The 15,848-nt window shown below is 40.0% G+C and overlaps 1 protein-coding gene across 1 annotated transcript in view; it reads left to right on the plus strand.

Annotated features, from left to right (window-relative positions):
* Positions 1–132: 132 nt before the first annotated feature.
* rundc3ab (RUN domain containing 3Ab) overlaps positions 133–15,848 on the plus strand; it is a 37,112-nt gene continuing 21,396 nt past the window's right edge. Inside the window, exons 1-6 of the mRNA XM_055921868.1 lie at positions 133–541; positions 3,338–3,453; positions 3,615–3,742; positions 4,000–4,085; positions 12,661–12,750; positions 13,008–13,088. Of these exons, the coding sequence (XP_055777843.1) occupies positions 429–541; positions 3,338–3,453; positions 3,615–3,742; positions 4,000–4,085; positions 12,661–12,750; positions 13,008–13,088 (614 nt within the window). The 5' untranslated portion in view covers positions 133–428. The remainder of the gene's footprint in view (positions 542–3,337; positions 3,454–3,614; positions 3,743–3,999; positions 4,086–12,660; positions 12,751–13,007; positions 13,089–15,848) is intronic.

The following is a 15,848-nucleotide window of genomic DNA, read 5'->3' on the forward strand; positions in this document are numbered from 1 at the left end:
TTAACCCACTGTTCCTATGCCGTCAATGAAAATAACAATTTGTTCTTAACTGACTTGCCTAGTTAAATAAATAAATAAAAATAACAGACAGCTATGTATAGCATCTGTGTGACGTCATCCACTCAAGAAAGCTAAACCAATCACCCAACGGTTTCATTGTCGAGACCCTCGTCCTACGGAAGGAAATTTCGCTGATTGAGAAGAGAGTGGAATACCGGTATAGATTATTTGGCTCTCTGTTATTGTCAATGTCCCGAGGCTCAGCTTGTAGACTTAAACGTGGAGGCATGCGAGGGTGTCTTTAAAAAAAGCGTAATTTCTTTTCATCACCAACAACAGAAAAGTGGATGAGGAGCATCGCCTGGGCAGGGAGGGGTCCTGTGGTGCAGGATTCATAGCAGTAGGCTGAGCGGCGCCGCCATCTCCGAATGGAGCCGAGTTGTGTGCAGGCAACTATGGCTATGCTTGATGTCTCAAAAAAAACATCCTCTATTTCTCGGAGTGTTGCCGTGGAGCGCAAGAATCTCATCACCGTTTGCAGGTAATGTGCGCATTTTTAAGATGTAGGCTATTACAAAATGGGTGTGCCTATAGATTTCGCTCACTCCTTAGGTTTAGGTCTACAATAGCTATCTCCTGTTTTTCTTATGAATAATTTTGACATTTACAGACAACCTTCAAAACTAAGAGACCCAGCATTTCCACCACCCCTTCAATACAGAGCACTTGCAAGATAGGCTACAGCAGCCATACTGTAGCTTGTGAAGCAATTACGTCATCCATAGGCCTATACTGTAACAAGATGACTTGAATGGGGGGGGGGGGGGGGGTATCTTTATTATTTAATGTTCATGAGCGAACCTACATATAGACTAACACAGCACAAGCGTGACTGTTTTTTAAAGTTGTTAATGAATCCTTTCCATCGACCTGGCTCTTGTGAGTTGAGAGTGTCTCATGCCATCATCATGTGTAATTTATCGTCTCCTCGCGGATGGTGTCGTTGCTATGACGACAACCTTCTATGGGCAAGGACATATAATAGCAGCTGGTACCCCAGGGAGTCAGGATACATAGGCTCACCAGGCCTTTAAAATTGCCAACAATAGGAAGATGAGTAATAGGCTATTGCAATGTTGAGTCCTTGGAAATGCAATGTCATTAGAAGTGGTCCTTAGTCTTTTTAAGGCTCCAGTCTTCTATAGTTTTATACAGTAAGCCACAGAACAGGGGAATCGCCTCCTACAATTTTGCAGCATTTTTCTTAATTTTAGGCACAAAAGAAGCGCATCACCCTGTTACATGCCACTGGCCACTTTATATTCCGCTGTGTTTTGTATCATTGTTTTTTCCCCCCATGTTTTGTTTTTGGAATGCCACAGTTGCAATAGGTAACAGTGCTGTCACAATGTATATGATGTATGCATTTGTGGGGCAATTTGTAAACTGTAGACTGACTACCTTACCCATAATGCTCCACTGGGCACACACTGGTTCAATCAATGTTGTTTCCATGTAATTTAATTTTATAAAATTACGCTGAACCAATGTAGAATAGACAATGAATTGACATCTGTGCCCAGTGGGGCTCATTGACTGAACATTCCAAATTACCATAGCAATTATGCATCACAATAGTAATTCTATTTTGAAGGGCCTTCTATGATGTAACTTTTGCAAACAAATTATTTTACTGTGCCTGGTGGCGGACAGACTTTTATAGTCAGTCAAGGTGCCACCGGTGAATTCGAAATTAGTTGCCTAAAATTGACTTGGCTCCAGTTGTGTTTGAAACCCCCAAAAATGTCTGTGCAAAATCAATAATAGTTGCACTCATAGGTTGACAGTGAGAAATTGACAATGAGCAGTGAGCAAAATAACCATAGACAGGAAGTTGACATTATCTTATTAGTAGCTTAAATACATTGTATTTCTATGGTTGCAGTCCTCAAAGATTGAATTGCATTGAATCAAATTAATCAGATCCAATGATTTACCGCTCGTAGTGTGGGGTGCCACTAGTGTTCTTATAGTTGCATCAGAGCTGTAAATATAGAGCATATTCTACATTAAGATCCAGTAGAACACATTAGAATTAGAAGAAAAAATGACTACCTGAACATGGATATCAATTCTCATGTCTTGCCCTAGCTCGTTTTAAGTACAATGAAAAATCAGGTGAATGTATACACTGCTGGCTTCCCGTATTGTCAACCAATTATTCTCTTGTATCCGGGATGCCCCAGTGTTGCTGAAGGAGACATTGTTACCCTCCGAACAATGGAGAGTGAAATCACTTGCTTCTCTGCCTGGGCTTGTTACCAAACTACCGTTAGAATAAGCATTGTGATGTATTACTCAACAGTGTGTGTGTGTGTGTGTGTGTGTGTGTGTGTGTGTGTGTGTGTGTGTGTGTGTGTGTGTGTGTGTGTGTGTGTGTGTGTGTGTGTGTGTGTGTGTGTGTGTGTGTGACTGTGACTGACTGACTGACTGCTCCCCTCCCTGAAATTCATCACAGTGACTGACCACCTGAACATGAATGGCCCTCCATTTACATACAGTGTCACACTAATATTTCTGAGCAGTGCTTTAGGGTGCAAAACAAGACGAAACACTGAGACTGTAGACTCTATTATAGTATCCTTATCTATCTGGCTCTGCAGTAGCCTACCCATCAGAGTCTAATGACCATAGGAAATGTCGGAGGTTGGAAATGGTTATTCAACAGGGGTCAGTGCGACCAAATGGCTATTTTCACCCAGTAATATAGCTCCGTCTCATTGGACATTCTGTGAAAGGACTTCCTGAATTATTTAGCGTGAAATTTAGTGCATGAGTGTTTTGCTCTGCAAGAAATATCTCTTAGTTACCATAACAACGGATTGGTAAAAGGAAAAATGCATTGTATGTAGAGGAACATATAGGCCTACAATAGGCAGATCTTGTTTTTGTCACATTGAACTTACAAATTATACTGTTGTTACTTTTGTTGGACCATGTGCTGTTTTCTTTCCTCACTGAGTAATTTCCTACAAGTGTCTTATTCGTGCAGTGTTGTAAATTTGAGCCTCCCGGTAAAAGCTGATTGACTCTTCATTTGAGAGCTTCCTGACAGACTCCTTCCTGTTCATTATAAAATTATTGTCATCATTATTTGGTTTTCTGAATTTGTAATGATATTACAGTCTTATGAAGGTATTATGACAAGTTGCTTCAAGTATAGTTTGTAATTGTTTGTCTGTTACCACCCTCAACATTCACATGAAACAATCTTTGTGTTGATTGGTGGAAAAACGATCAGTTAGTAGTGACCTAACCATCTCTCTCTTCCTGATAGGTTTTCAGTAAAGACTCTGTTGGAGAAGTACACCGCCGAGCCCATCGATGACTCATCAGAGGAGTTCATCAACTTCGCAGCTGTCCTCGAGCACATCCTCAGCCACGGCTTCACAGGTAAAACTAGCATAAACCATAGAACATTGACATATTATCAAATACATTTGAATAGTTGCCAGTACACAAAGACATAACATTTAAAAGTATCACAATCAGAAGAGGGATGCATTCCAAAAAGCAGTGTTTTGAGAGTGACCCTTTCTTTTTGGTGGGGTCAGGGTCGGGCAGCTGGTTTGATGGACAGCGCAGCTACTGGGACTTCATCAGGCTGGCCTGCGGAAAAGTCCAGAACAGCTGCATCAGCAGCATTGAGAACATGGAGAACATCAGCACCTCGCGGGCCAAGGCAAGAGATCGGCATCCTTACTTACTTAGACTGACTGAATAACTGACTGACTTACTTCTTAATTACTTATTTACTTACTTACTTAAAGCCTAGTAGCACTATGTTTTTCTCACTGGCATTTGGCAGAGACTACAGATTAAATGTAGCTATCAAGCTAAATCTGGTGCAATGGCATGTTGTACATGGTCCCTGACAAATAAACAAATACATAAATGTGATTAATAGTGTCTGGCTGTCTGCCTGTCTGTCTTCTGCAGGGTCGAGCCTGGATTCGAGTAGCCCTGATGGAGAAGAGACTCTCTGAATACATATCCACTGCTCTGAGGGACAGTCGGACAACCAGGTCAGCAGTATGCTCTGAGTACAATGCAACCATGCCTCAACCATGCTATTGTAGCGGATATGAGTCTGGCATGGTTGCTCATGGTCCCGTGATGAGGTAGCCCCACCTGCGAACGTCAAAACCAGTGTCTGCCCTCGGACCAAGAGGGAATTTCCTCTTGGACTAACGGTCTAAGACGTGACCCACGGGAGCAACCAACGTGTTAGACCAAGAGGATATTCCATCTTGGTCTGAGGGCAGAGACTGGTTTTGAAGTTCGCAGGTGGGGCTACCTCATCACATGATCATGAGCAACTATTGACAGCCACTATGACTATACAATGTTCACCAAAGTCCACAATACAACCATACCTGAACTAAGCCACAACCATACAGTGTGCACAAACAACTAATGTCAGGCACACAAACTGGGTACATAGCATGACAACTAGGGCTGTTGCTTTGACTGTATTACCGCTGCACCGGCAGTCATGAGTCAGAACTTGGGCTGCGACTGCCACAAAATTTTGTCAGCTGGTGATTGTCAAGCAAATAACTGTCGGTCTCAAGGTAATTGAGCGTTAATTTACATAAACACATTTCGCATCTCCTGGCCTCCACACATAGCCTATAAGCCACTGATGCAAACCTTTGGAACATCTACATTTTAAAAAGTCTAATAAATCCATGTAATATAACCTACACCTTCACAATAAATACATTATTTATTTTAGACGGGTCTAAAGAAACATGATATGAAGAAGTTGTAGTCTATTGCAGAAGAACAGAGTAGCATACTCTGAGTTGTTACGTCCTGATCTGGCTATGCCAAATGTCTGTGGGCTTCACTAGTTAATTTAGCAGACAAGATTTGCTTATAATTCCATGTCATTGTTTTATATTATTTTTTAATATGAAGAATACAATTGAACATAGCTGAATAAATTAAAAAGGATATTTTCTCCAAACGATTTGAGGTAGTGCGCACATGCGGCTATTCTGTGTTGAGCGGTTAACAAAGAAATAGGTACTTTTATATGCTTTGTTTTACAAACGTTGGGCTATATGTTTAGGTTTTTAATACACTGTAAGGCTGCATGATGCGACTCTAATGATGATTTGAAAAAGGTTGCTTGAAAGGCATGAGCTCTGCTTTGTTTTTTTGGCGCAGGCTGAACATACTTCATCAGTCTCTCATTCACAATTTGACAAGCCTTTGATTTTGCCTCAAATTTCCCGCCGTCATCCCCTGTGTGTGGCCGTAATGCACCCTAAAAAAATCCATGGCTTTTGCGGCTAGTGGTCGTTGTGCCCATGGCCCAGAGTGCTGTGTTGTGCCTTTTTCCCTGAGTGCTGCGTGACTCGAATCACCTCTCACTCACATGGCTCTCCATCACGTGATCGGGTCTTTCTCACAGGCTACAAGTGAAGAGAGACACATCGGGGACGCAACTGCACGCTTCCTTATCCAATTTCAAGGTGCATATTGAAGATATTGGAAGAACTGTCCACATTTACTTTTCGTCAGCCAACAAGAGGAGTAGTCCAACAAACAGCAAAAGCACTAGCTTATGTCAAATTACTATCCCCCATAGTACAAAAGTTGACCTATTCTATTCAGTGCGAGAAATAAATATTCCAAACAAATTTTTTAAATAAACTATTAGGCTATTTCTTCACATTATAAGAGCAGCAATGCGTACACGGCAGTAGGCTATAAGCGCAAATGTTCCATTAGTGGTAAAAAAACATTATCAAAGTTACTGCAAATGCGATTATGCATGTAATGCTTTTATTATGAAAGTGCATTTTTATGTGAAAATTATCTTCCCAAACTTGAAACTCACGTGCTACTTATGTATGCCAGTTAGGCTCTACACCCCTTGTAAAGCGGATTAATGTGCTTTATTTTAAGAAGTTATTTGGCCACTTTAGTTGTGATAAAAACCTTATCAAAACATATAGGCCTATGGGCTAGGCTACATGAGGTGTGCGACTATGATTTAAAAAAGTCACGCAAAAAAGGGATTGTTTCTTGCCTTACGCTGGGCATCATTTACAAATAACAATATATAATTCACAAGTGATATGCTAATATTGTCACCCATCAGACTATTCTTGATTTAATTGTGTCTTTACATATACAAAGTAATTAATATACACTACTGTTAAAAAGTTTGGAGTCGCTTAGAAATGTCATTGTTTTTGAAAGAAAAGCACATTTTTTGTCCATTAAAATAACATAAAATTGATCCGAAATACATTGTAGACATTGTTAATGTTGGAAATGACTATTGTAGCTGGAAATGGCAGATTTTTAATGGAATATCTACATACAATAGTTCCTCCTTTATAAGTTGCTTCATACTGCAGCACACCGCATTCTATGTCACGTTATATAATTGTCAGTCATTTTTTACGTTAGTGCAAGTTAGTGCTAGTTTGACCAACAGAGGGCATCATTGAGAAGCATTTGATAGTCTCCCATGTTGGCATTACTAGAGAATTTAAAACCTTTGTCGTAACATAGTACATAGGATTGATTTTAAGAAATTTGGCTTAATAAATTTGATTAATATCATGGTGTTTCTATTCCGAGAAAAACAAAACCCTCAGGGTTTCAGTTAAGATGGAATGGAAAATATGGCGCTGTACAATGTGACGGTTGGGAGTAGGCTACAGCATATGAGGATTGGAGGATTCTAAATTGTTTGCCTTCATTAGACAACTTTGTTCCAATATTTCTGTAAATCGGTGATATTTATTCCCATAGTAATTTGTTATGGATCCATAACTAAATCAACATTGCATTTTGAAAGAGTATTTTTACCATTATTTTATTAATGAAAGCATAAAGATGCTGATGAAGAAATACAGTACTGTACAATATATGCTTTTACATTTGTACAATAAAGCATTTAAAGCATTTTGAAGATATAAGCCAATATATTACGATATTTTGGAGATTATTTCATTTAAAAAAAAAAGTGACAGTGAGCGATTATAATCTGAATAAAGGCCAAAATAATATTTACAAAGGCCAAAATATAGCCCTGCTAATAGCCATAATGTTCTGTAGTTTCGACCCAATGATTCGTCTGACAAACAAAGAACTTCGCATCCTGCAGGCCCAGGCATGGATCAAAGCTGGCAAGACATTCAATGATGTCATCTTCGCAGACGAATCAACCATGGATGGCCCTTGAGCAATTTGCTCAAAATTGTTACAGAAAAAAAGGAAGAATATCAAGCATACCGAGGCCCAAGCATCCGCTCAAACTCCATGTGTGGGGGGCAATTTCTCGCCAGACAAGGCCCACATTTGATTTTTTATGGTAAGTTTGGCTATTTACAAAGCAAAAGGTACATCAAATATTGTAGCCTACACCTCACGGACTGTTATGTGTTCCACAATAATTCACTCTTGCCTCGTTTTTCAGGTATCATGGCTCGAGATTTCTTTGAGGAAGAAATCATCAAGAGATGCTGGACCCTATGTCAGAGAGGTGTTTCTGGGACCACATCGTTTCTTTCAAGGTAGGATTATAGCAATATTTTGTTATGTTTATACCTATTTACATGTATATTTCTATTATTGTACCTAATGTTGGCTGTTAGGCTAAATGTCTTTATTTCTTCTCCAAATGCAGACAATGAGGGTTTGCATTGCAAATGAGGGAAAAAACTGGGTCAAGATGCCAGCAGAGTAAGTAGACCTTTACGTAGTAAAATAAAGGTAAAATAAAATAAGGAATTAAAGACCTACAACACCTATGGTAGGCCTACGGAATATCTAATTTTTTTTATCTCTACATGTAGGTCTCCTGATTTTAACCTGATCTAACTTGTTCGGCATCAACTGAAAACATTAATCCGTAACTCTGCCAAGCCGACAAGCAAAGATGAACTGGTCAAGGCCATCAAGATGTTTTGTCTAGAGAAAATGACGATACAACAATGCAACAAATACATTGATCATCTCAGCAAGGTTTTACCTGTGGTCGTGGAAATAGGTGGAAGTGCGACTAAAATGTAGTTCAAATACACATCCGCATTTGAATGTTATTCTATTAACGAAAGCATAAAGATGTTGATGAAGAAATACTGTACTGTTGTTTTGAGTTAGAAACGTAACACTTTAGAGTGCTTAAGCATCGAATACATTGCAAGTTGAGGGATTTTCACAACATTAGCCGCGCTATAAAAATTCTATCGTCCTGCTAATAGGAAACATTTGCATGATGTGCTACACCTGCTACAGTACTACAGTACATTTGTGAAAAACAAGTGTTTGAAAACCTGTTTTCAAATTGTTTTCAAACTGTTTCCAGTTGTCCATCACTACTGTAAATAAAAACACATCATCTTGTTCACATCTTGTTTACATACTTTGTTGTAACCACAATGTCACAAATCATTTGTATCTACCTTTCCAATTACTTTACAAATGTACGCTTTTCATTATCAGTTACATTGTTTTAGTTCGAACGTGCAGACTTATTTTCTTTAAATGATTGTTTTATGTAGGATGCTACATTTTTGACCAGTTGCAATTGTAACTAGGCCTACTAAAAAAAAAAAACTTTTATTAGGCTGTTAAGCCTCATAGACTACCTCAGCCAGTTATTATTTTATAAAGGTCTGGGCTCCGAATAAATAGACTCCAATTAAGCCATCTTGTTGTTTGTAAAGCCAAATTAAAATGAAGATTATTGTTGAAATTAATTGCTCGACTGGTGTAGGTTTTCTCCATCTGTTGGTGTGCAACACTTGCATAACAAGTTAGCTATATTTTCAGCACCAGCCACTGTTCCCCTCCTATTGATTGCGCCGCGGTTGCCGCTAGTTGTTTTTTAAATGTAACCTTTATTTAACTAGGCAAGTCAGGTAAGAACAAATTCTTATTTACAATGACGGCCTACCCCGGCCAAACCCAGATGATGCTGGGCCAATTGTGCGCCGCCCTATGGCACTCCCAATCACGGTCGGATGTGATACAGCCTGAATTCGATCCAGGGACTGAAGTAAAGCCTCTTGGCACTGAGATGCAGTGCCTTAGACCCCTGCACCACCCGGGAGCCATGACCAATATATATATACAGTGGGGAGAACAAGTATTTGATACACTGCCGATTTTGCAGGTTTTCCTACTTACAAAGCATGTAGAGGTCTGTAATTTGTATCATAGGTACACTTCAACTGTGAGAGACGGAATCTAAAACATGACATAAGTATTTGATACATCAGAAAAGCAGAACATAATATTTGGTACAGAAACCTTTGTTTGCAATTACAAATATCATACGTTTCCTGTAGTTCTTGACCAGGTTTGCACACACTGCAGCAGGGATTTTGGCCCACTCCTCCATACAGACCTTCTCCAGATCCTTCAGGTTTCGGAGCTGTCGCTGGGCAATATGGACTTTCAGCTCCCTCCAAAGATTTTCTATTGGGTTCAGGTCTGGAGACTGTCTAGGCCACTCCAGGACCTTGAGATGCTTCTTACGGAGCCACTCCTTAGTTGCCCTGGCTGTGGGTTTCGGGTTGTTGTCATGCTGGAAGACCCAGCCACAACCCATCTTCAATGCTCTTACTGAGGGAAGGAGGTTGTTGGCCAAGATCTTGCGATACATGGCCCCATCCATCCTCCCCTCAATACGGTGCAGTCGTCCTGTCCCCTTTGCAGAAAAGCATCCCCAAAGAATGATGTTTCCACCTCCACGTTTCACGGTTGGGAGGGTGTTCTTGGGGTTGTACTCATCCTTCTTCCTCATCCAAACACGGCGAGTGGAGTTTAGACCAAAAAGCTCTATTTTTGTCTCATCAGACCACATGACCTTCTCCCATTCCTCCTCTGGATCATCCAGATGGTCAATGGCAAACTTCAGACGGGCCTGGACTTGCGCTGGCCTTGAGCAGGGGGACCTTGCATGCGCTGCAGGATTTTAATCCATGACGGCGTAGTGTGTTACTAATGGTTTTCTTTGAGACTGTGGTCCCAGCTCTCTTCAGGTCATTGACCAGGTCCTGCCGTGTAGTTCTGGGCTGATCCCTCACCTTCTTCATGATCATTGATGCCCCACGAGGTGAGATCTTGCATGGAGCCCCAGACCAAGGGTGATTGACCGTCATCTTGAACTTCTTCCATGTTCTAATAATTGCGCCAACAGTTGTTGCCTTCTCACCAAGCTGCTTGCCTATTGTCCTGTAGCGCATCCCAGCCTTGTGCAGGTCTACAATTTTATCCCTGATGTCCTTACACAGCTCTCTGGTCTTGGCCATTGTGGAGAGGTTGGAGTCTGTTTGATTGAGTGTGTGGACAGGTGTCTTTTATACAGGTAACGAGTTCAAACAGGTGCAGTTAATACAGGTAATGAGTGGAGAACAGGACGGCTTCTTAAAGAAAAACAGGTCTGTGGGAGCCGGAATTCTTACTGGTTGGTAGGTGATCAAGTACTTATGTCATGCAATAAAATGCAAATGAATTACTTAAAAATCATACAATGTGATTTTCTGGATTTTTGTTTTAGATTCCGTCTCTCACAGTTGAAGTGTACCTATGATAAAAATTACAGACCTCTACATGCTTTGTAAGTAGGAAAACCTGCAAAATCGGCAGTGTATCCAATACTTGTTCTCCCCACTGTGTGTATATATATATATACATATATATGTATATATACAGTTGATGTCGGAAGTTTACATACACCTTAGCCAAATACATTTAAACTCAGTTTTTTCACATATCCTGACATTTAATCCTAGTAAACAATCTCTGTCTTATGGCAGTTAGGATCACCACTTTACTTTAAGAATGTGAAATGTCAGAATAATAGTAGAGAGAAGGATTTATTTCAGATTTTATTTATTCAATCACATTCCCAGTGGTTCAGAAGTTCCCATACACTCACTAGTATTTGGTAGCATTGCCTTAAAATGGTTTAACTTGGGTCAAACCTTTCAGGTAGCCTTCCACAAGTTTCCCACAATAGGTTGGGTGAATTTTGACCCATTCTTCCTGACAGAGCTGGTGTAACTGAGTCTTTGTTGGTTTGTTGGCCTCCTTGCTCGCACATGCTTTTTCAGTTCTGCCCACAAATTTTCTATGGGATTGAGGTCAGGGCTTTGTGATGGCCACTCCAATACCTTGACTTTGTTGTCCTTAAGCCATTTTGCCACAACTTTGGAAGATTGCTTGGGGTCATTGTCCATTTGGAAGACCCATTTGTGACCAAGCTTTAACTTCCTGACTGATATCTTGAGATGTTGCTTCAATATATCCACATCATTTTCCTGCCTCATGATGCCATCTATTTTGTGAAGTGCACCTATCCCTCCTGCAGCAAAACACCCCTCTACATGATGCTGCCACCCCCGTGCTTCACGGTTGGGAGGGTGTTCTTCGGCTTGCAAGCATCCCCCTTTTTCCTCCAAACATAACGATGGCCATTATGGCCAAACAGTTCTATTTTAGTTTCATCAAACCAGAGGACATTTCTCCAGAAAGTACGATCGTTGTCCCTATGTGCAGTTGTAAACCGTAGTCTGGCTTTTTTATGGCAGTTTTGGAGCAATGACTTCTTCCTTGCTGAGCGGCCTTTCAGGTTATGTCGATATAGGACTCGTTTTAATGTGGATATACAGTCGTGGCCAAAAGTTTTAATTAATATTAATTTTGACAAAGTCTGCTGCCTCAGTTTGTATGATGGCAATTTGCATATACTCCAGAATGTTATGAAGAGTGATCAGATGAATACCCTCTTTGCCATGCAAATTAACTGAATCCCCCAAAAACATTTCCACTGAATTTCAGCCCTGCCACAAAAGGACCAGCTGACATCATGTGTGTTAATATATGATCTCTTGAAGAGAGAACAGCTGTGCAGCCTGAGGCAAGGAACAGAGCACAAGCTTTTTTTGCGACTTTTTCAATTCATCAATAACCTATAGTCGCATCATGCAGCCTATATATGTTTTAATTTATAAGACTTTCGAAGGTTTGTATCATTCACAACTAAAGTTGCCAAATAACTCTAAATCAAGCATATAGGCCCTGTTTCAAACCATTTTGCACTCAACATAGCCACTTCACATGCACACTCACTCTAGAATGGGAAAAATATCCTTTCTATTTTATTCAGATAAGTTCAATTATATTCTTCTTACTATAAAATCGTACAATATAAAATAATGGCACGGGACTTAAATGAACACGCTTACAGCCTATAGCATTGAACATAGCCAGCTAACATATAGTAGGCCAACTCATATTCTGTTCATTCTTCACATCATAATGTTTCTTTAGACCTGACTAAAATAATGGATTTATTGTGATGGTGTATATTAAATTGATTTCTTCGACTTTTTAAAATGTTCTAAATGCGTGCATCTGTGGCTTGTATGTGTGGACTCTGTGGAGAACTGGAGATGCTGAACCTGTTTATGTTAATTAACGTGAGACCGGCAGTCTTTTGCATAACAATAACCGGCTGACAAAATGTCATGACCGCCACAACCTTAATGACAACTAACAATCCCAACAAACACCTAGGGTACCTGACACACCTATATTTATGTGTGTGTGTGTGTGCTACAGGAGGTTCTATGGTGATGGGGCCATCATGCTAAGGGAAGAAGCCACGGTCCTAACAGGGATGCTTATTGGACTCGGAGCCATAGACTTCAGGTGAGGCTGGGAGAACATGCTCGATGAAATCAGAGAAATCAATTGTTTTTCTAGTGCTTTAAAAAAATGCATTTGTCAGAAAATGCTTTTCAAAAACAAGGCCTTGAGAAAGTTTGAGGAAGTTACAGCAACAATGGCAGAGAGAAACCAGGAGAGGAACTCAAGAGGGCCTTATTATTCTGTGATGGACATAGTCATATGACAAGGTTGCTGTCCATAGGTCCATGTTTGATTGGGTTATGACTTTCTGTCCACAGTTTCTGTCTAAAGGGGGAGGCCCTGGATGGAAAATCCTTTGCTGTCATCGACTACACACCATACCTAAAGTTCACACAGAGGTAATGTAGAGCTATGTTAAAGCCACAATCTTGATTAAACAAACATTGGACATTACATTGTTTATACATTGTTTATAAAGACTGAAATGACCATAAAACATAAACAACCCTGTGTATTACAACCTGGTGTTATGATAGTGTTAGACAGTTTAAATAATCATGAGGTTTGAACATGTTAGTTATTTTTTTTATTTTTTTTTACAAATAATCCTAAGTAAATAATATGGATCTTTATTGGAATCTTTGACGGGGTAAATATTGTCCTTGTTTTTAGCGTAAGATCCCAATTGGGATTGAAACATTGCCCTTGTGTTGTGCATCTCACCAATAAGTCACTGCTGGGAGTGTGTCGATGTTGTGGAAAGGAATTACTTTCTCATGCGTGGTCCAGCTCCTCAACCAGTGGGATGTGTATTAATTTGCTTTCATTGATAAATGACTATAGAACGGGACATACAGTATGAACGAAATTCAACTGAACTGAAATTTAGGGGGGTTCGTTCCTAGAGCTGTGGCGGTCATGACATTTTGCCAGCCAGTGATTGTCACGCAAATAACTGCCGGTCTCATGGTAATTTACCGTTCATTAACATAAACACATTTAGCATAGCCTACAAGCATAGCCTACAAGCAGACCCTGTAATATAGCCTACACCTTCACAATAAATCCATTGTTTATTTTAGACAGGTCTTAAGAAACATGATATGAACTAAATGTAGTCTATTTCAGAAGAACAGAATAGCATACTCTTGTCCTTATGTTAGGCACAGATCTGCCTAATGCCACATAGTTGTGGGCTACACTAGTTCATTTAACAGACAAGATTCGGTTGCAATATTTTATAGTATGACAAATACAATTAAACATCGCTGAATAAAATAGAAAGGATATCTTCTCCAAGCGATTTCTGAGGGAGTGAGCACATGCGGCTATTCTGTATAGAGCGGTTAACAAAGAAACAGGTCCTCCTATGTACTTAAATTTGAGTTATTTATGCAACTTTAGTTGTGATACAAACATTGGGCTATATGTTTTGATTTTTAATACATTCTAAGGTTGCATGATGTGACATGATGATTTGAAAAAAGTCTCATGAAAGGCACGAGCTGTTTTGTTTCTTGCGCAGGCTGCACACACTTCATCAGTCTCTCATTCGCAATTTGACAAGCACTGGATAATGCCTCGAATTTCCCGGCGGCATCCCCCTTGTGTGGCCGTAATGCCCCTAAAAAAATCCATGCCTTTTGCGGCCAGTGGCCGTTGTGCCCTTGGGCTGAATATAATAATTATAATTCCCTTCTCCCGGCTGCCAATCGCCGTGCTCTGAAGCACCTCTCACTCACATTAAATACTATATTTCCCTCATCAATCTACACACAATAACCCATAATAACAAAGCAAAAACAGGTTTTCAGAAATGTTTGCAAATTTGTTAAAAATAAAAAAACAAAATACCTTATTTACATAACTGTTCAGACCCTTTGCTATGAGACTTGAAATTGATCTCAGTTGCATCCTGTTTCCATTGATCATCCTTGAAATGTTTCTACAACTTGGACAACGATCCTAAGCACACAGCCAAGACAACGGAGGAGTGCCTTCGGGACAAGTCTCTGAATATCCTTGAGTGGCCCAGCCAGAGCCTGGACTTGAACCCGATGGAACATCTCTGGAGAGACCTGAAAATAGTTGTGCAGCGACCCTCCCCAACCAACCTGGCAGAGCTTGAGAGGATATGCAGAGAAGAATGGGAGAAACTCCCCAAATACAGGTGTGCCAAGCTTGTAGCGCCATTCCCAAGAAGACTCAAGCCTTTTAAAGGTGCTTCAACAAAGTACTGAGTAAAGGGTCTGAATATTTATGGAAATGTGATATTTCAGTTTTTTGTTTTTAATACATTTAAAAATATTTCTAAAATCCTGTTTTTGCTTTGTCATTATGAGGTATTGGGTGTAGATTGATGAGGCGAAAAAACTATTGAATACATTTTAGAATAGGGCTGTAACGTAACAAAATGGGGGAAAGTTAATGTGTCTGAATACTTTCCGAATGCACTGTATCTCAATTCCTATGAGCCAATGCCCATCACGTGATCAGGTCCTTCTCACAGACATCTCCACACCGAAGTAGGCTACAAGTGAAGACAGACACATCAGGGACACAACTGTGTGCATCCTTCTTATCGAATTCCGAGGCTCATATTGAAGATGTAAGAAGAACTGTCCACAATTACTTTTCGTCAGCCAACAAGATGAGTAGGCCTAATGAACAGCAAAAGCACTAGCCTATGTCAATCTACTATCCCCCATAGTACAAAAGTTGACCTATTCTATTGGTGAACGTGTCCTTCTGTGTGAGAAATAAATATTCCAAACACAATCTGGGACACTTGTGGGATCCCAAATTAATACAACCACTCGCATCAAAAATACATTTTTTAAAGCAATGAGGCTGATGCAACAGATCAGAATGTTTAGCTTAAAATGTTGATAAACTATTAGGCTATTTCTTCACATTATAAGCGCAACTGTGCGCACATCTATTTTGCACATACATGCGAAAGTTCCAAAAGTAATACATTTGCAGGAAAAAAACATTTTCAAAAGTGACCGCAAATGTGATTATGCATGTAATGCTTTAGTATAAAGGTGCATTTTTATGGTGAAAATGATCTTCCCCAAACAGTTAGGTTCTACACCAGTTGTAAAGAGAATGAATGTGCTTAATTTTAAGAAGTTATTTGGCCACTTTAGTTGTGA

The sequence above is a fragment of the Salvelinus fontinalis genome, chromosome 1 (genome assembly GCF_029448725.1).
Source record: "Salvelinus fontinalis isolate EN_2023a chromosome 1, ASM2944872v1, whole genome shotgun sequence".
Classification (NCBI taxonomy): domain Eukaryota; kingdom Metazoa; phylum Chordata; class Actinopteri; order Salmoniformes; family Salmonidae; genus Salvelinus; species Salvelinus fontinalis.